General features: G+C 32.3%; 1 protein-coding gene across 2 annotated transcripts in view; it reads left to right on the top strand.

Annotated features, from left to right (window-relative positions):
* LOC106460889 (protein argonaute-2-like) overlaps positions 1-21,403 on the top strand; it is an 88,082-nt gene that overhangs the window by 53,187 nt on the left and 13,492 nt on the right. For both annotated transcript variants that reach the window (XM_013920645.2, XM_022387689.1), the window contains exon 5: positions 12,963-13,099. In XM_013920645.2, the coding sequence (XP_013776099.1) occupies positions 12,963-13,099 (137 nt within the window). The remainder of the gene's footprint in view (positions 1-12,962; positions 13,100-21,403) is intronic.

Genomic DNA, 21,403 nt, shown 5'->3' with positions numbered 1-21,403 from the left:
AATTTGAGTTTCTAAATTGTTTGAAACCATAGACTTAGTATTTTGACTTCAGAAACATCTAATTTGAAGCAGTGCTGCATTTAACATACCATGTGACACACAAAAATCATTGTTTATCTGTGTTTTTTTAATATTTGCTTTTAAATTAAGAAATTGAGTAATATATAATACTAAAATTTGAATTATATTCTACAGTTTGATACATTTTCTGTCAGGGAGCACTGCCCCATTGACCCATGCTGGAGGAGAAACTCAAGACCCACTTCTACTTTTGAAACCTATTCTTCTACTTTAAATAATAATGACAGCCTTGATGAATTCAAATTCGATGGCCGTCTCCAGCCATTATTAATGACAGCCTTGCTTTACCAACAAATTTGATTAAAGGAAGGGACACACATCCACCTTGCCACAGCTGTACCATTACTAACTGATTTACCTGAAGTTTCCTTTCTTTAGCATTATTATCATAGTGAAGCTTTTGCTTATCCTTAGCTGCCAACTTCTGACCCTCTGCTAACTTATGTATGATAGCACATTTTATGACTGCTTTGTCTCTGGACCAACTTATTTTTAGTAAGTCTAAAGGACTTCTCAATGTGCAAATACCATACATGGCAGTATCAACAATATTCAGCAATTCAACAACAACAAAAATGTTGTTGGCAGATGCCAGCTACCTTCCCTTTAGTGAGAAATTTAAAGTTAGTGACAGTGGCAGATAATCTTAATAGCTTTGCTGTAACAAAGAGGGGGTAAACAAGTTTAGTGGCAATATTTCAATTACTTAGATAGTTGGAATAATTGGAAACTCTTATTTCAGTTAGTTGGTTATTTTCATTACTATTGATTTTATTGTGATTTTGTTAACCGATTGTTGGAATAATTGAAGAAAATAAAAATTGGAAATGCTAGTTCCAAAACGTACTTACCTCCTCTCAAACTTACAACTATAACATGACTGCCAGGGTTTCTTTCTTTGCCTGTCTAAGCATTAGTCTGATTTTTGCTTGCTTGATCCAGTTTTTTATACTCCACTTAATTGCCCTTGGTGTTATTTGTCTAGTGACACTCCACCTAGGTCAGTGTGCCCTCTATCCTGGTACTGTATATAAGTACATCATTTAGATAATATTATCACTTTTTCTCAACAAAGCATCACTAACAGGTTGTGTTAGCCAGTTGATTTAGTTGATTTTTAATAAAAATAAATAAAAGGAATTTCCGATCGGCAAGCCGATTTAATGTATGAATTCCCAGATTGTTATTTCTGGCACAGAGGGAAATCACTTCTATCCCACCTCTGATATCTAGCATCACACAACAATTGGAGGAAGTCACTCTTGGTTGAGACTATCAGTGATCTTATATATGTATTGAGATCGAGAAATATATAATCGGTTCTATGGTGTTCCTCCAGGCTGCAATTGAGGGTGATCCTCAACATTCTAGAGAGAATTTAGATTTGCTTTTTCCTGCACCTTCTTATAGTCTGTTGGCTTCTCATTCTCCCTGTGGGACAGTGGTGAGTTTACAGACTTATAACACTGGAATCTGGGGTTCGATTCCCAATGATGGACACAGCAGATAGCCCAACACTGCTTTGCTCTAACAAAACACACTTACCTGACTAAATCTTGTTCCAATCAATGGTAATAAACAGTCTTTAAATTAAATAAAAACAAAAAGGCCTTTTGGATAAGCTGCCTTTGATTTGTTTTTTCAATTGGTTATTCAAGAGTGTGATATTTTTGGTCTTCCCCAGTTGCTTTTGAGCCTGCACCTTACTTGATGACTGAAAGGTCTGAAAGAGAATATTTCATTTTCCCTCCATCCATTGACATTGTGGTTTGTGCAGGAAGGTTTACTTCTCAGTTATGTGAAGGGACAGTTATGCCTTATCTGACACAGTTGTCGGAACTTCCTGATTTAGCCTACGATAGCCAGGTAGAAGCATATTCTGACCCTCAAATAATATATTTGCCTCTTGAATGTAAGGGTTCTAAGGCAGAGTTTGTAGTTAACCTTAATAGATCAATGGTCCCTGGAGGGACAGGATAAGTCTATGGACTTACAACTCTAAAATTCAACGTTTTATTTTCCTACACTACACTTTGTTGGAAGACGAGCTGGAACTATAGTTAGCATGCACATTAGTTTGATTGTTGGCTTCAACATTCATCCTTGTTGTTGTTGGCATCTTGAATTTCATCAACTCCTTTAGAGGTTCATAGTTCTCCCCCTATTCGATGGTCCTGACTCCCGACATCAGCCCGTCAGTACGTTGGTACCCAGAATAGATTCTGTCTATATTCAAGAGTTCCTCTGCTCAGTCAGATTGCAGCTAGTGACATCAGTAATTATTGTATGCCTTCAAGGTCTGTGGGGGGCTCAGCTCCGAGAATTTTTGGACATGTGGTAATCTTAACCATGGATCCAGGAGCACTATAGGTCCTTGAGTCAGGATTAGTTATTCACTTCACATCATCACTATTATTATCCACCCAACCTTTAGGGTTTCCACCTTCCACAGAGCTTCGGTATTTGGAACGTGGTTCTGAGGCTATCAGAGTTTGGTTGGTCTGGGGGTAGTGAGGGTGTCGTGCAAGTTCTTAAAGGGTTCTATTCCCATTGGTTAATGGTCCTAAGAAGATGGGAGATTGGTGTCCAGTCATCAATCTTTTTTATCTGTACCAAGGTCTAGGTTCTCCAAGGTTCAGAAGTTACTCATTCCACAATCTGAGTTGACATTTTTTTACTGGGACTGTGAATGTCCAAGTTTGTTGTAGTTGGCTCCTGTTGGTATATTGCCATAGTGGTGGTGTGCCACCACTTTTGGAATTTTTTGTGCACAAGGTTCAGATACTGCAGTTCAGGATTTTTACCTTCAGTCTAGCATTGGCTTTACTCGGTTTCTGCCAAATCATCCAAGTTTTTTTCGTCACTTCCCTTCCATAGCACTGTGTACATACTATTCCATAGACAACTGGTTACTGCTGGCACCATCTCATCAATTCTCAGAAAATTAAATTCTGTTTCTACTTTCAGAAACAACCAAGGCAGGCTTCATTCTCAGAGCGAAGACATCTATTCTTGCTCCAATTCAATATCTCATCACATATCTCAGTCGAGCTCAACTGCCTCCCATCTGGCTTCATGCTGTGGAACAGGAAGCCCAACTCTTACCTCTCCTTCTCTCACTGCATGGAAGGTTCTTTCTCTTCTGGGAATGTGGGCTACCCTCGAATCTCTCATGCCTTTGGAACGAGAGCACAAGATAACCTTTTAATTATCTTTATGCAACCAAGGGATCATAAACATCAATTCACTGGATTCACCAGTTTCCTTAGTTATGATCATTCCTCGATCTCGATGGGTTGTTCAGTTAGAATACTATTAATATATGGGTTCCTCTGCCTCCAACTCGTCTAGAGTTCCATCTCTTCACAAATGCCTTGCTTCAGGGATTGAATGCTTATTCCAACAGTTGGGAATTCTAGAGTCTATGCATGGACAACAAGGCTTCCTTACACAATGTTTTAGCTCTTGCTCTTCAAAAGGCAGTGCCTCATGGACTAAAATTATTAAAGGGAAATTCGTTAGGCTTCACCCTGACAATTCCATGGTTGTGTCTTGTTTCGCATTGAGGTGTAACTTGGTTCAGGGCTCCTTATTTTCGATTATTGGACTTCTTTCTCAGGACCACTCCTTTCATATCACCCTACTACCTTAATATGTTCCACGGGTGATGACCGTGGTAGCAGATCAATTGTCTCAACCCAAGCATATTCTCCCAAAAGAATAGATGCTGCATTGCATGACTCTCATTTTGTAACTTTCATTGGTGGGTAGACCTTTCATTGTACATCCAACTACTGTCAATTTTGTCTCCAGTACATTACCTCATCTTTTGGCTATGGCAATGGATGCATTCCATCAGGACAGGATGGGATTACAACTCTAGGCCTCCCCTCAAATTCATATGTTACCCAAGGTACTAACTATAATTTATTCCAACCCATTGTCAGGTCCTGTTGGTAGCACTGCATTGGCAGCTACACCCTAGTTTCTGCATCTGCGGTACCTTGAGGAGTGATCACCTCTTCCATTTCTGTGGAGGCCACCATGATCTGACATGGTATACCCAGCTATCCAGAAGCTCAAGTTTCAGGCATAGAGGTTATGTAGTCTTTCGCATGTCACAGGGTTTAATTTCTATGATTGCCATTTGTCTGTCTCAGTCTTTGCTTAGTCCCACAATGGACATTTATAAATGAAAATGACAAACATATTGGCAGTGATGTATTGAGAGGAGGTTGAACCTACTTGAATCAAAACTGTCAACCATAACTCGCTTTTTGATATGACTTTAGCAAGGGTTTTTTGCATCTTTCATGATTGCTCTGTATAAGGTGGCCTTATCAACTACCGTTCGATACTCACGACAAAATATTCTTTGAATCCCCAGTACTCTCTGGATTTCTCAAGTCACTTTGAGTCCTTTATCCCAAATGAACATTCCAGTTACCTAAGTGGTATATTAAGGTTACATGCCCCTTTCTCAACACCTGTTTGTGACCTGATTCCCACATGCCATGTATTACCTTTACTTGTAGGTTTACTTTTCGTTGCTGCTGATCTACACACATCGCTGGTCAGAGTGATTTTCCCTGTTTGTCCACAGAATGCTTTATCATTCTGCCTACATCCTCAGACTGGTTCTTCTTACCAAGACAGTCGAGTAATAGCTGTAAGTGTGAAAGTAGGTAAATATTATTGGAAATACATTTCTGATTTTAGAAAATGTTAACTTTTGTTTACTTAATTATTGGAATAACTTAAAACAGTAATGATTGAAAACACTAAATTATGTTTAATTGAATTAATTGTAATTTCAATTAATTGGATAGTTTATTTGGCACTAATATATGTAATTGCTGGTCATGGCTAATCAATTAAATTTCTCAGCTCTAACCTTCAGTAACATTTTGGTCCCCATTGCTAAATATTTCAGTGACAATCTTCTGCTTTTAGAGGACAGTTAGGATTTGTAAATACAGTATTGTGATGTATGTTATTAATATTATTTTGTCTCTTTGTGTTGTTTTTATTTTTTTATTTCAGATTTGAAATGAAACAAATTCTTAAAAACTGGTTCATGATTTGATTTCTAATCATTATACCCTGTGATGACTGCTGCACATCACTTGACTATAAATAAAATTATTCAAAATTGTATTATTTTAAAACTTATTACTGCTTGTTAAACTTATATTAACAATAATGCATGTTTTATGTAGCAGTTTCTCACTTGTGTTTGTTCTATTATCCAACAGAAAATGCTAAGTGCTTGTTCAAACCTTGAGTGCAACAATTAAATAGATATCATGTGAAGAAAAAATGAGTCACGAATAATGTAATAGTATAAGGTAGAGGAATAAAATGTCTCTAATGTTGTAAGACATATAAAAATTACTCTTTTCAATTGGTAATTTCTTGCATGTCTTGGATTAATAAGAATGGCATTTATGTACTTACTATAAAGATACTTCATACTGTTTCATTCTAGTTTTGCAGTTCTAGTTGTACTTATTGGTTCAAATTTTTAAGATTGTATGTTATGCCTGTTGTGGCAAGAATATAGCAAATAAATATATTGTTGGTTGGATGGAATATTTTGGTGCTACTGTGTGTTTTTTTATATGTTTGAATGTTGGATATATTAGTACCACTGATCTTTGTCTGGCAAAATTAATATATCTTTTGAGTATAGATATAATTTTTATTGGAGCTGATATATTTATCTGTTTTGGCCTGGAGGAAAAAATGAGCTGCTGTCATATAATACAGTTGTTTATAAGAAAATACAAGGTTCTGTAGCACTCGGCCCCAGAGTTTAATTGGCGTCAGAACAAAGCTAAATTTTTCTACTGAAATGTATCTGAATATTACGAACACATGTTTATTGAGGTAATATTTCTATTACAAATTGAGCAACATTGATTTTCCTGTCTATCAGCTTTATCTACTGTTTTCTGCCTTAGTTGTACATCACCAATTGACAATTGTACAACTACTATAGATACACTATGATAATTTTGTCCAAAAACATATTTCAAAACCTCTTTTGGATTTTTACAATAATTTCATTAAATATAGATCTGTTGTAAATGCATAGAAACTAACTTATTACATAATTTATACATTAAAAAATTTGAAAAAAAAAAAAATATATATATATATATATATGTAATTGTTCTATTTTTGATATTATCAGCAATGTATTAAATAACTCATTAAATAGTTATCTAAATCACTAATTCATGACTTTCATTATAACAATTTTATTTTCTCAACTGGTGACTCTAAATCCCATGGAAAATATTGCTAATTAGTATCTTGTTTACACATATGGTTGTGACAAGGTTAAATTGGGCTAAGCTTAATTTGAATGTTACTTAAAAATTTTGTGACTGTTTATTTGTATAGTGTCTTAAATGGAATTATCACTTACTAATATACATCTGCAATAAATTAAAAATACCTAATTGGTACTTTAAAAAGAAAGGCTAAAGATATTATCAAGAGCATAGATAAGTTGCATAAATTATTGCTTATTTTCCATCCATCTGAAACGTTATTTACATGTGTAATACTATGTAATTCTTTTGCTTTTAATTACAGAGCTGAAACAGTGGTAACAATTGATATTAATAATAATGGAGTCTTTTAATTGAAAAGGAAACTTTAATGTTATTAATATTAATGTTGATAATGTTTAAGTTCAAGGTTCTTTGTATACTTATTGTGCACCTACAAAAAGCTTTCACAGAAAAATGAATCATTGTCACAAATAAAACACGTATGCCTATTTGTGTTTTCTGAATATTATTTTATTATTGTGTCATTAAATACTTTTTTGGAGAATTTAAATTTGTTAGTGTGTGTGTGGGTGTAAAGTATTTATTATTCATTATTTCCTTTTATTTAATAGACAAGAATCAAATGTCATTATGTAATTTCTCTAGTGCATGTTGGAGTATAAAAGTAATCTCAGTATTACTAATAAACAATATAATGATACCAGATTTTGTTTGTCTTTAACTGAACTCTCAGTGTTTCACTAAGATAAGATTCTTCAGGAGTGTTCCACTAAAACACAAACCACAAATTACAGTACAAAGCTGTAACTGGTTTAAATAATAAATTATAATCAAATGTGCAGTATGCATTTCTACAGCACATGTTTGACATATTAAGTAGTGAAGCTTATTGTTGAAAAAATAAGTTGCTATTGGTAGTAACAATAAGTTTTATCTAAATTACATATTGAAATAATAAAAATTAAGATGAAAAAATAAAATAATTATAATTATAGGCACTGCCCTTTGTTCCTGTTCATCTGTAGGTATAGTTGCTTGACTATAAGAGTTTCTTTAAATTTTCTGTTTGTATACTTGGTGGCTTGGGTGAGGATTTATACAGAGAATGGTAGATTCATGCCAGGAGTTATTTGTCCATTATTAAATGATCTGCAACTCTGCTTCTCTCATATTGTCATTTAAAGAGAGTCAGTGTGTTCTTAATTCCTTGTGTGTATGGTTTTTCTGGTTTCACCAATGTATGCACAATGGCAGATGATATGTGAGAGTTGGTGAGCAATATTGGAATGTCAACAGGAGTACAGAGTTTCTTAACATTACCTTAATGATCAATGATGAAATTAACATACAATCTACCTTGTATCACAAACCAACTAAAAATCTTTTTCTTCAACTCTCATCATCCAAAAGCTTCCAAGAGGTGCAATTATTGGAGAATTACAAAGAATCGATCCCAACTGTAGTGAAAAAACACTACAATCTCTGAACTGAAATCACTCCTTTTGAGCAACCAATATCCACCTTTTTTACATCAAGCAAATTTTCAAAGACTATAACACAAAAGTTACTATAGCACCTCCAACATGAAAAAACATTGATAAGCCAAAAAGAAAAAAAAATTCCAAGGATACCTCAAGATTACTTTTATGGTACCTTTAATTGACAAAATTATCTTCATGAAAATAGAAACTATAATCAGGAAATTAAACTGTAGACTAGAGTTAAAGAACAATCAGATCCAACCTCAGTCTAATGAAGCCAACTGTCTTACTAAAATGTGTTTATAGTCTAAAGATGGGTATCTTGCTTCCAGCATTGTTTACCAACTTGCATGTGACATCTACCATTACATATTAGTTGACAATGAACCAGAACCCTACATTTACAACATAAGAGAAGCACAGTTGTATATAATTTTTTTCTTAGATAATCCTGGACGTATAACTCCTGGCATGAATCCATCATTTTCTGTACAAATCTTTACCAAAGCTGCCAAGTACACCAACAGGAAATTTAAAGAAGCTTTTCTCATCGAGCAACTACGACCACAGATAAATAGGCACAAAGGATGGTACTTATAATTATAGTTATTATTATTTTATTTTCTCATCCTAAGTATTGATATTTCAATCTGTAATTTAGACAAAACTGTTGTTTACTACAGATAGAAATTTATTGTTTCAACAAGGTAATTCAACAATAAGCTTTACTGCTTAATATGTCAAATGTATGCTGTGGATTCAATTCAAATTTACTATTTAAACAAATCAAAGCTTTAGTGTCACTTATGGATTGTGTTTTAGTGGAATATTCCTGTAGAAGCTGTAAAGCAAAACACTACTGGCCCCATTAAAAAAATTGGTGTTATATATCAGTTGTTATTAGTATTAAAAGAATCTAATATCATTGATTCAATTTAGTTTTTGTTAATGCTTTTCTTGTAAGACATGGATTCTTGTGTCATCCCATTGCACAGGTTTTACTTTCATGGATCTTCACTGCTGCAATAAAAAATTTTTTTTTTAATCTCCTATGCTTGTAAAAGGCCAGAATTAGAAATATTTTATTAACTAAGTATGTTTTTATGTGTTGTAGAGTTATGGTATATCTAGATATAACTGAATTAATTTTAGAGCAGTAGGATAGGTCCACTTAATAACAAGAAATATGGTCAAGATTATTAAGTAATACTAAATCTCTAAATAACTGTGTCATTAGAATGAATGAAACAAAGAAATTGAACATAAAGCCCTTGTTTGCCCAGATCAACTAGCTCTAATTATATGAGTGTTTGCTCTCATTCAAATGTAGATGAGCCTGTAACCTCAAAATATCACCTTAACTGCCACTTAAACACACTGTTGTAGACATCTTTGCACATTGTGAAATATTTCAGCAAAATCCCATGGGTAGAACAGGCATTATCTACTAAAGAATAACAAAGGCAGCTGGAAGAAAATAAGCTTAATGGTTTTCTTGATCACATATTATGTGGAACCTGCATATATACAGAATAATTGATAAATTTAGAATAAATACTATAATATTATAAGAAGATTGAAACACATGGTATATTAATATACCACAGAGTAAATGTATTATAATAATCGACTACAGGACTAATTTAATTAGATAGATATGTTCCTTAAACAAGGAATGTTGAACAGATTGTTAAATAATGCTTGGAGATGGCTTGAATAACTACAGAGTGATTATAAAGAAAACCTCAATAAAAAATGTTTTTCAAAAGTGCTAAGGACTTATTAGGTCTTTTTTTTTAAATATGATTTAACGATATTTGTTTGTCCTCTATTTTTACTATTATGAATATAAAATGGACTTCATGTTTAAAATGATTAAATAAAGACATTAACTGTCGTAAGGGAAAAGGAAACATAATTTCATCAGAAGCACATTGAGAATCATAAGTTTTATCTTGAAAAAGTATGATTTGTTACAGGGTGTTTCAAACCACATTATGTTGCTTATTTAAATCCTGCAGATTAGCATTGCTTCATTCCTCTTTTTAACACTATGAAAGTAGTGATTTTAATAAAATGCACCTAGGACATTGTGAGGGTTATTGAACACTGTTTAGAACAAATGCTTGTAGGAGTTTCATTTAAAGATAGGCTTAACATACTGATTGAGAGTGAAAGAAAGCATTTTGAATACCTTATGTGACAGTTTGTAAGATACCCTATATTATGTTCCTGAATAAAACTTGTAATTGACATTTTGTCTCTGATGAAATTTAGATCCTCTAGGGCAATTAGTTTTAAGACATTATTTTAAATGTGGAGTTTTCCTTTTTTTTTATTTTTCATATTGACACGTTTAGCTCTGTTACATTACATATGAGCCAACCTATGAATGAAATAAACATCAAAGCTTGCTGATGTTTTACTAACTTGTGTATCCAAAGTTAAGATAAACAGTTATTATACAATAAGCAAACCAAAATAGTTAAGTTTTTAGATGGCATAGACTATGTCACAATGTATTGTATCTATTGTATCAACATGAAAACAGGTGAAATGTTTGAATTCTTAAAAACTGGGAGAAACAAGAGCCCAAGATAATGTACGTTGAGTAGTCTTGGCTTAGTTCATTTACTTTTTCCAGTTTTCCATTTCTCTTTTGTATAACAACATTGCTTGCTCTGTTTAGACCTTTACTTCTACTTAACCAACTTTATGTTTTCTTTCCCACATGTGTCTTACTGTACTTTAAGATTTTGACTACACTAAATGATGAGTATTTTTAGAGTTAGTGTTACGTTGAATTGGTATAGTACTGGAAATTCAAATGTATATTATTTGGCACATGCACCCAGCTGTGTAAGGAAATATCAGTTTAATCGAAAGGGTCTTTCAGAAAAGGTAAAACCTCCTGTCTTTAATTGAGCTCTAAAATCTAAGCCTTCTTTAATGATACCATAGATAAGTATTTTAGGTACACACACAAAAAGTAATTTGCCTGATGAAAGCTTATTTTATAAGGACCCAGACAATATAGTGCCCCCAGTGGCTTATTGCAAAGTCTGAAAGCTTATAACATTAAAAATACCTGTTTCAGTGTTGTTGGCCTATTATGTTGCTTTATTGTTAACAACAAACAAACAGAATAACAGCTTTATTCTTGGGAAAAAAAAAATATATATATATAGACACATTCCAGTATAACATACATACACATAAATAAAAAAGAAGCATCTGTGATCAATCTCATATGCAGTTGCTATAACCACTGTTTGTAATTATGTTTCTAAAGCATATTTTTAAAAAATGTTTTTGTTATTCTCACTGATAAGCTGTATTAATATGGTCTGAGTTTTTGCAACTACCAAAAAATGAAAGTTCATTAAGCATCGTTAGAAATGAAAATAACAATTATTATATTGTAATACATATCATTTGAGTCATTTATAGAACTTAGTAAAAAGAAATGCACACACCACCAATGTTATGCTGTGGTATTCAACTTTGTTGCCACATTTACTGTTATGATGATAAAACAGTATTTTGAATGTTTTCACTTCTTTCAGGAACTGTGCTTTCCACAACTTATCATACTGTGCATCTTAAAAACATGTAAATTTAAATTATCTCTCACTTGATGTTTTGTATAAAACATCTTTCATATCATTAGTCCAAAACTTCATGTTTATGGTTCTTTATTCTGAATAAAAGTTTTATCTGGTTATTTTGAATATAATTAAATCATAAATACTGCAAATACAAGGTTTTTTTTTTAATGCTGAATATGTGGATAACCAATTTTTTAATCTTTGGTCCTTTTTTTGCTAATCTATATCATTAATGTTACTGTAAAATATTTCTGTGATTTGTTTAATTTGAAATGTTATCTATATCCATACATTTATCAAATGTAATGCTGGTTTGGCTATAGCTAGCTAAATACAGTCCTTTAGTGTGGGATTTGTAAAACTAAGCTTTATACAATACTATAGCATTGTTTTGATGAGATACATCTATTTAACAGTGGTAAATAAGTTTTACTTTTGAATATGAAAATCCTAAACTTTGTATAAGTAAGCTCAAGATTGAATCCTTTATTCTCATATGGAAATTGAGGATACAGTAGTTGATAGTGTGCACACTGACTTTATGTAGGTTGCTTGCCTTTTAGTTAATGAGCAAATCTTTGTGTCTTGTTTATAGGCTTATAGGTAAAAAAAAAAGTACTTTGTGATGTTTTATTCTGTTATTAATTTGTAAATGAAAGTGCTATAAATTTTTTACTCTAAAATTTTTCTAAGTTGTTTTGATTTAATATTTGGGCTTTTTTTCATTATTCTTCATCTAATTCAGACATACGAAGGCTTTATAGAATTTCACTGTGCCATTAAACTTGGCCATTATTGGCAGTTCTACCCAACAAATTTGTCTTCATTTGTTATCATACACAGTTTTTGTGGGGTTTTTTTTTAACTATGATTTATTAATATTCATAAAAGATTTAAGTTTGTGTATACAGTGTGCCTTGCCAAGACTAATGTTGTGGAATATGAAAGTTGATGTGTACTGTTTGTGCATTTTACAAATGCTAATTTAGTGTTATATTTAGAGCATAAGTGAAAACTCTAAAAGCTTTTTTCATACAGCAGTATTCATTTGAAAATCATGAAAAAAAAAGAAAACTTATCATGGAAATTTCTGTATACACTTTTCATTTTTAGATACAATTAATCTTTCACTAGGATTTTTTTCTTCTGGCTGAGAAAACATGACAAAATATGCATTTTATTCATAAGTGTTCAAGAAGTTGCTTGGTTAGAATAAATTTTATTTACATAGATATGTGCCAGGTAAACGATTGCATTTCTCTAGTCTTGGTAATATTGTTCATAAGATAGTGGAAGTGTGATTTTATTTTCAGTGATAGTTCATTTACTCTGCTTTTGCCTACAGATACATTTAGCTATTTTCTAGTATTGTTTTTGGTTAAGATTATTTGTGAATGGCTATCATAGATTGCATCTTTACTGGGAGAAAAAGAAAACAAACTGCAGCTTCTCATGAATTTTTAACTAGAATTTTTGTTTTTGTTACATAGATACACACCAGTTGGAAGGTCTTTTTTCTCAAGTCCAGATGGTTACTATCATCCACTGGGTGGTGGTAGGGAAGTTTGGTTTGGTTTTCATCAAAGTGTTCGGCCAAGCCAATGGAAGATGATGTTGAATATTGATGGTATGTATTTATTTTCATTTAATATATTTTGAAATGTATCATAGTTTTTCTTTTATTAACCTTTCCTTTCAATTTTTCTAGATCAGAATTGAACTCTGTAAGTTCAGTTTTATCAAAATGAAATTTCTTTTAATAAAATAAAATACAATTTTATATAAATTCACAGTTTATGACCTAGCAGGATAAATCTTGACAGGCAGACTCAGGATGGTTCATGGATGTATTCATCTAGAAGGCATAACTCCATACCAAGGGGAGCTTAAACATGCCTGTAAAGTCCTCCATGCATGATGGGAGTCTAACAATAGGTTTTCAGGGTCAGTGAACCTGAATCTGGCATCAAATCTTGTGTTCTTTTAAGCATCATATTTGAAACGATGTTCATACACACACAATTGAGAAGGACCAAATGTTTCACATATTTTCAAGTACTACAGTTGGATGTTTTAACTCTCTTTGGGGTAACTATTGAATTAATTGGGCGTAATGGAGGAGCTTGAGTATTTTCTTCTGTTTAAATATAGTATTTTTTAATGCTTGGCAATAGCTTGAATGGGTAATGAAGAAAAATTTTAATATAAGTTTAACATAACAGCAAATGTACAATGTTTCGACAAGGTTTTGTCATCCTCTCTTTTATTGATTGCTAATCAACTTTACCTGGCTGATAGACATATTTGTAACCAACAGGAAGAGAATAATCTCCTATACATAAATGTATTTACCAATGTTTAGTTTTGGTATCACTTGACCTAAATCTTTAGCTACATAATAATTATATTGCTACTCCAAACAGCTAATAATTTTTAAACATATTTATAGCATACTTCAAAAGGAAACATTCTGTTCTAGTGACTGATAAATCGTTGTTGTTCTAAGATGTGTAATTGAAAGCTACATAAATTTGTGTTTTGGCCCCCAAATTTCTGAGACACAGAAGCTGATGGAAGAACATCTATACGAGTACAAACTGCCTAAAGTGTCAGAAAGTACTACAAATCCTTGTTTTTAATGTATATTTTTTTTATTTATCGTTATATATTTTTTTCAACAAAAGCTAAAATATGAAAATTATAAACTTTTTAGTAAAACAATCTTACTATAATGGAGCAGTGGAGCAATCTATCTATGTGATTGAAATAATAAATACAATGGTGCCATCTGTTGTGCTGAAAAACCAGTTATTGAATGGCAGCATCTTAAACACAAAACCATAAAAAATTTCACACATTAGGTATTCAAGATGCAGACAATTAGAAAAATGACTATGCTATGTGCAACAACCATTTATTTATAACAGAACATAATTTTAAATAAAAGTATCATCTTCACAATAAGAATACAACTTTCACTAGGTTTTTATATTATTGATGTAATTTTTGAATTTGTAGTACTAAAAATTACATAATATTAAAATTTGATTTATTAACTTTCTTTTTGTGTCAAGGTTACTTGTATACATCATTAATAATTAGTTTCATTAAATTTTGAATCTAACTATCTAACATGCATTTTGGCCTACCAGTAGTGAGAGGGTTGATAGTGGGAATGGTAGGACTAAGGGACACAAATATAAATTTTGGAAGGGTAAAAGTCATCTTCAGCTAAGAAAGCTTTATTTTTTGAACAGGGTAGTTTGTCTTTGGAATGGGTTGCTTCAGATGTTGTAGAAACAGGAAATTTAAGGGAGTTTAAGGGAAGGTTTTATAAATATTTGTTTTTATTTAATGGTTTATTGGATGAGACATTCTAGATGGACCAACATGTCTCTTGTAGTTCTTAAATGTTATGTTATGGTATTTAATGGTTTATTGGATGAGACATTCTAGATGGACCAACAGGTCTCTTGTAGTTCTTAAATGTTATGTTATGGTTACAAGTTTGGTTAAAATGACTAAGCCCATACGCATAGGTAAAGTAAAAAATTTTAAGTATTCCATTACTGGAGGGAATGTTTGATTTTCCAAGTTTCCTACTTCTAATGAGAACTAAATCATAGAATTTGAATTTTCTAACAATGTAGATAATAATTGATTTTAATGTTTCTTAAACAGTGAAAATGTATCCTGGAATCTATTGTCCTGTTCATATGTTTCTTGTGTTTATTATTTCTTAAGCATAGAACTTCTGTTTTGCTCTTTCACTTTGGTAAGATATTTTTGTTTTGTTTTGGTCATTTTGCCATTTTTCTAAGTCAAAATTGGTTTCTCATGAAAAAAATATTTTTTTCCATGATGTTTGATTTACCCATTTTATGGTTTATTTTATTGCATTACAGAACAAGTTATTGGATGAAGTAGTTTGAAACTTTAACTTAACTTTGTACATATTATGTTGCTTGTACAAATAAAATATTTCTTTAGGTGATAATTGTATGAAATTGCACCTTCAAAAATTTGAAAGGTTTGATGGTGATATGTTTTTAAGAAACAATATAAACTACTTCCTTTGTTATAGAGTTCAATCATTGATTTGTATGTCTCTTTACATTCTTCTAAAACTTTACTATAGTTTCATTTTATAAAACTGAATTTTATCTTTGTTTTTATTGGAAAAACTCTGCACACAGTTTCACTCTGTTTATGATCACTTAAATACAATAAAAATAACTTTTTTATAGTACAAAATTTATAAACAAATCAACTTTTTAAAATTGTTAATCAGAACATTTGATTAATTATATATTATAACTTCTATGTTTCTTTTTTAGTGATTTTCTTTGCCCATTTCAGCAGTTACTTAGACAAATGAGGCCAAACACAAAGGTCTTGTTGACAAAACAAAACTTGATAAAGTCAAGTTAAAGTTGAATTAACCAAGCCTACTTTATCTTGTTCAGTTTCTTTTCCTATAATACTGCAATATCATAATTAAAATTTAATATAAAATAATAAAGGCATCCTTAAAAAATTTCAGGATTGTAATTGTGATAGAATTATTAATAAACATCGTTTTTTCTAGCACCATATCATGCATCTAAGCTCTTATTACTTTTTTCTAATCTTTACATCAATCTCTGCTGAACTGGAAGTCATATTGGCATACATAGATGAAAGTAAAAGCTTTTTTTACTTGTATAGGTCATTAGCTTATGACTTCTCTAAAGCTGACAAATTTGCAATTACATTACATTGTGTTAGTGTTACCTTTTTCAAAACCATTTTGACTTTCATCTTAGGGAGGGGCTGTGAGGGCCTTTTATGCTCAGAAAAAGAAATTCACAAACACTATTATTTTTGTCAGGGCATATTGAAATCAACCCAATATCAAAATATTTTATTTATTTGTTTAGTTTATGTGTATAAAATTAAATACATTTGTATTGAATAGATTTCAGTTCAGCTTTTTTTAATGTGTGGAAGACCAATTACAAGTTTATTTTCTTTAATTTTTATAATTTCAATTGTCCAACATTGACCTCATTCAGTTTTATTTTAGTGGATGTTTTAATGTTCATAGTACTAATACTTGCTCATTTTCATTAAGGTTTTTTTTTTTGCTAGGAGCTAAGGAAGAAAACTATTAAGACTTCATAGATTGTCATTTTTTTTTTAAATACTTACTTGAAAATATAATCACTTACATAAATTGTCAGATTGTTTGCTTTCCTATTTTTGCTGTTATTTTTGAACCTCATACTTACATCTTACATAACATAATAAATTTTGAGATAACTTTTTATGTTAAGAACAGTTTAGTATGTTATCACTTTTGTACTATCATAATTGTTCTTTGTAATTAACAACAAATCTCTTAGTTATTAGACCACTTATTGTATACCCTATTTGGGAGGCACACATCAAGTATATCCTGATCTCTTTTGCAAAACTTACAGAGGAATCCAGTAGTGTATTTCAACTCAAAAACTGGTAGATGAAGAAATGTTTTTACTAAACTTTATCTGTTGTCATGGTATTATTGTAATACAATATATTGATACAGATTCTCATGAAGCCAGAAATTATCAGGAAGTATGTGTACAGATTTTCTATCAAATTGCACATATGTCTCAGAAAATCTCAGAACAGTGGCAGCTTGTTACAGGATGAAAAAGAAGGCATATCTTCTCAAAGATTTTGAAGAAATGGAATGCTTCTTATCTTTGGTAACATAGAGGCTCATAGAATGGCTCTGTTTTTTTTTTCAAGTACAAACTTTTAGCTTTTAGCTCCGTAGTTTCTTGACTGATTTGAGATCTAATTACAGTTTTTGACTCAGGAGGTCAAGCCATTTTGATTGAAATATTTGACCAAGGTCTCACAGATTAATTTAGTCTAATCCTTCCTAAAAGAATTTCAGCTTGAGGGTTGGCTGGTAGAGTTCCTGATGAATAATAAAATTGAATCAGGTATACGAGGGCCCCATGCTTGGTATTGCTGGCGCACAAAAATACAGCTAATGAAAAGGAAAAAACGGAAGGTCTCATGGATAAATTTACTCTAACTCTGCCTAAAAGAATTGCAATTGCCATGGCTATTGAGGATTCCCTCTTGTTTATATTTCAAGACATTGTAAAGTATTGAAACATATTGAGTGTATTACAGTGTATTATTTTTATGGTGAAAACCAAAAAAGATGGTTGTTTTTTTAACAATATTTTTTTATTTATGACTTTATACAAGTAACCAAGAAGAATTTCATCAGATTCAAAGCTTATTTCGAAGTGTAAGCTAGCAAATACTCAACTTCAATTCCATTATTATATGAGCCATTGGCTTCTATTTTCCTTTTCTTAGGAAGTCTCCTCATTGGCCACATCCATTCTTCTCTAGGTGGCTCATCTGGGTTGACTGTTCAAGTTTTTCAAGTTGTTCCTAACTTTGACTTGGTAGTTAGTCCACCTTGAAGTCTTTATTTCAATTTTTGCTTCAGTTGGGCTTAGCTTTCCCCCATTCGTCCATGAAGAACATAGTGTTTAGTCATCTCAGCTCTTGCCTCTCCTGTACTCCCTGTTCTGGAGGTTCTGTCTCTTTTGAGGTGCTTTTGTGTCTATCAAACATCTTGTTCCTCAAGGTTGTGCTAACACGAGACTTCTTCAATGGACATTGAGGAATCAGTGGAACATTTCTCAAGATCCAGTCCTCTGTTGTGACTGCCACCTCTTTTCTATGCTCTGTCTTGGTGACTGGACCATACCAACACTGTGGTTAAGATCCCACTACCCCACATCTGGATCTCCACTTCTTCAGCAATATTTCTCTTACAAGTTGGGGCCACTAGACAACTCCACAGCATTAGGGATACAGTCTCCTATTGAGCATACCTTCCACATAATTGTTCTGAAACTCTTGGCATTACATCAGATGAATTATTTCTTCTTTCCTCGTTTCTAAGATCATTTATTTATGATCCACCCAGACAGTTTTACAGTTGTTTCACATATCAATCCCTAGAGTGGTTACTCACTCTTTGAACCTTTGCTTCCGCACATTAGACTTACTATTTTGGTCCCATTCATGTCAGGTTCATTTGACAGCCTGTCGTGTGCCAGGAGCTTTGGACTCAGTGATGGATTGACTTTCTTGTCCAAACAGGATTTCTCCTATAGCTTGGTCACTCCATCCTCAGATCATTTGTTGTTTTTGAACTGGTTGTGCATGCAATTGAATAGCACCTTGCCACTACACTCAATACTAACGTCCCCTCTTCTAGTCGTCAGTGCCTCAACCACATGCTCTGGCTGTGAATGCTCTCAGCCAGGAATGGTCTTATCTCTTTCTGTGTGTATACTTCCTTCTTGACATTGATTCACATCACTCCTTGCCGAAGCTTGTTGATATCACCTTTTTGGCCAGCTCATCTATGGTTTTCCCTTCTCCACTGTCTTACATCCAGTGCACCTCTTCCTTTACCCTCATCAAGACCCTTCTTGCTCCAACCGTGCTTGTTTTCTTTTTGTCTTTACATATGGGATTTGTCTAGTCCCTTGCTTGCTGGCCAGGTCTCCCTGAATAAGTAAGTCATTTTGTTCATGTTGTCCTTCCACTCTCTCTATCAATGCAAATGGTGAGTTTTTCATTGCCAGTCCATCTACCGCTTGACTACTTTTCAGCTTTTTCTCTATGGTGCTTTGTTTGTTGCTCCTGTCCTTTCTCATTCATTGTCCCTCTTGTCCAGTTGTTTTGCTTGATTGGGACTTTAATGTGGTTTTCCATGCAATTACACAGGCTCTGTTTGAACCCTCGGCTACTTGTTTCTTGTTCTCACTGAAGACCTATTTCCTTTTCTTTCTTGCTTATGGTTGTCACATATCTGATCTTTATGCATTGTATGCCTCCTGTACTTTATTTCACAGCTCTTCCTTGATTTTATTCTCAGACCACTTGTTCTGTCTCAAGACATGGACAGCTCGGGAGGGTGTTCGTACCTTTTTTCCTATATTTCCTCCATTGATCTATCTGATCCTGACCATCTTTTGTGTCCAGTTCACGTGATCAGATATTACTTAACCCTTTTGTGCACAGTGCCATTTTTAAATTCTTTTCTGTGTATACTACTGCATTACTTTCAAAATTTAATTAATTGTCAGTGAGATTAGCATTATAATGTATGTTATAATTTGAATTTTTATGTTATCTAAGTTTTCTATATTTCAAAGGAGATGTTTCAAAAAAAAATACTTAAACTGCAGTTTTTGTGTCATATGATCTATGCGCTAGGAAAAATCTCAACTTTAGCAGGGCACTGTACATGAGTATCTAGATGCTAATGTGCTGCATGTGTTTGAACTATCTGACACATTATATCTAAAGTATGCAGCTGCATTGTCCGGGAAAGAGATGTACATTTTTCAACCCTTGATGGATGTCATGTCCACCTTCTGTACTTTACCTTGAGATCTACAGTGTACATGTAATTACTTGACACAAATGTATATAGTCATTAGAAAGAGCCTAGTTTACACTGTACTCCACCAAAGGTTAATTTGAAATTGGTATGCAGTTTTCGTATTGAAATAGATGTAACTGCTCTTAGTATTGTTGTCTGCTTGATTGACTATAACACTTATGGTGGTTTCTTACCTAAATATACTATAGTTAGAGAGACAGTTAAATTGTATTTAGGTATTTAATATTTTAGTTAATTATGTATTATGCATGTTTTAAAAATCATATTTGAAAAGTTTAATGATTTTTATAAGTTTAACATGTTGCCTGGATTGTAAAAGGTTATAAACAAGATGGCATGAATAAGTGCCATCTTGTTAAGGCAACGCACTTCTGTTGGGAGTCTGCCGAAATAACTTCATAAAGCCCCACAGGCATCAGTTGAAGTATCGGCATAAATGATAAAAGACGAAGACTTTGAAAGGAAAATTAAAAATAAACTATAAGTGAAAAGGTAAAGATGTGAAATTACACATATAAGAAAAATAAGACTATTCTAGTGGATTTCTATAAAAAGTTGAAAGGTATGTACATATTTCCATTTGTTAATTTTAAACATTTCATTGCACTGTATGTTGATGATAATAGATAGTTAGTGATATAATAGAGGAGATGGAAAATAAAATATAAACATTTACCTTAACCCTCTCAATATGGGGTTGGTCAATTTGACTGAGTCATGTGACCTTTTGTACTCGTTTAAAGTCTTTATAAATTTAATACTTATAACTCTCAATATATTGGGTATATCTTCAAGAAATTTGGCAGTCTTTCAGTTAATATTACAAATCTTTCACATACAAAGTCATATTTCTTTGTGAAGTATTTTTAAGAAAATAAGATAAAGATTTGTCCATGAATATATTGAGTATTTGTTTTGAATAGTCTGTGTGCAAAGTAATTTTCATGCTAAAATTAAAAATACTTTTCATCATCTCAAAAATTGTTTTGTGTAATCCCTAAAACCTATGAATGCATTTCAAACGTTTTTATTCAGTAAAACTTTATAGTTTATCTGTTATTTTCTCTACCCTATCTCAAAATGAGATCAGTCAATTTGACCGACCTTGTAACCACAAAAATAAACCTAAATTAACCTTTTTTTTCTTTCTAGAGTGACTTCAAATTGTGACATGAAACTACATTCGTTTATCCTAAGTAGCTCTAAGTTCGTAATATTATACACCTATTTATAATTAAATTTTATTGTTTTATTGTCCTTTGAATCATGTCTAACTACTATCCACACCATTATAAATTGTAAATCACTCAGGGAAGATGAAGCTCACGTTACACTATCGAATTAAATTACACAAGAGCTGTATGGGTGTGTGCCTTGTGAACTATTTTAATTATATTATTATTATTACTTATTTTACCTAATCTAGTCTTAAATAACTTGAAAAGATCCATATTT

This window comes from Limulus polyphemus, unplaced genomic scaffold, assembly GCF_000517525.1.
Source record: "Limulus polyphemus unplaced genomic scaffold, Limulus_polyphemus-2.1.2 Scaffold856, whole genome shotgun sequence".
Taxonomy (NCBI): Eukaryota; Metazoa; Arthropoda; class Merostomata; order Xiphosura; family Limulidae; genus Limulus; species Limulus polyphemus.
Note: the sequence above shows the minus strand (reverse complement) of the source record. Positions and strands in the feature narration are given on the sequence as shown.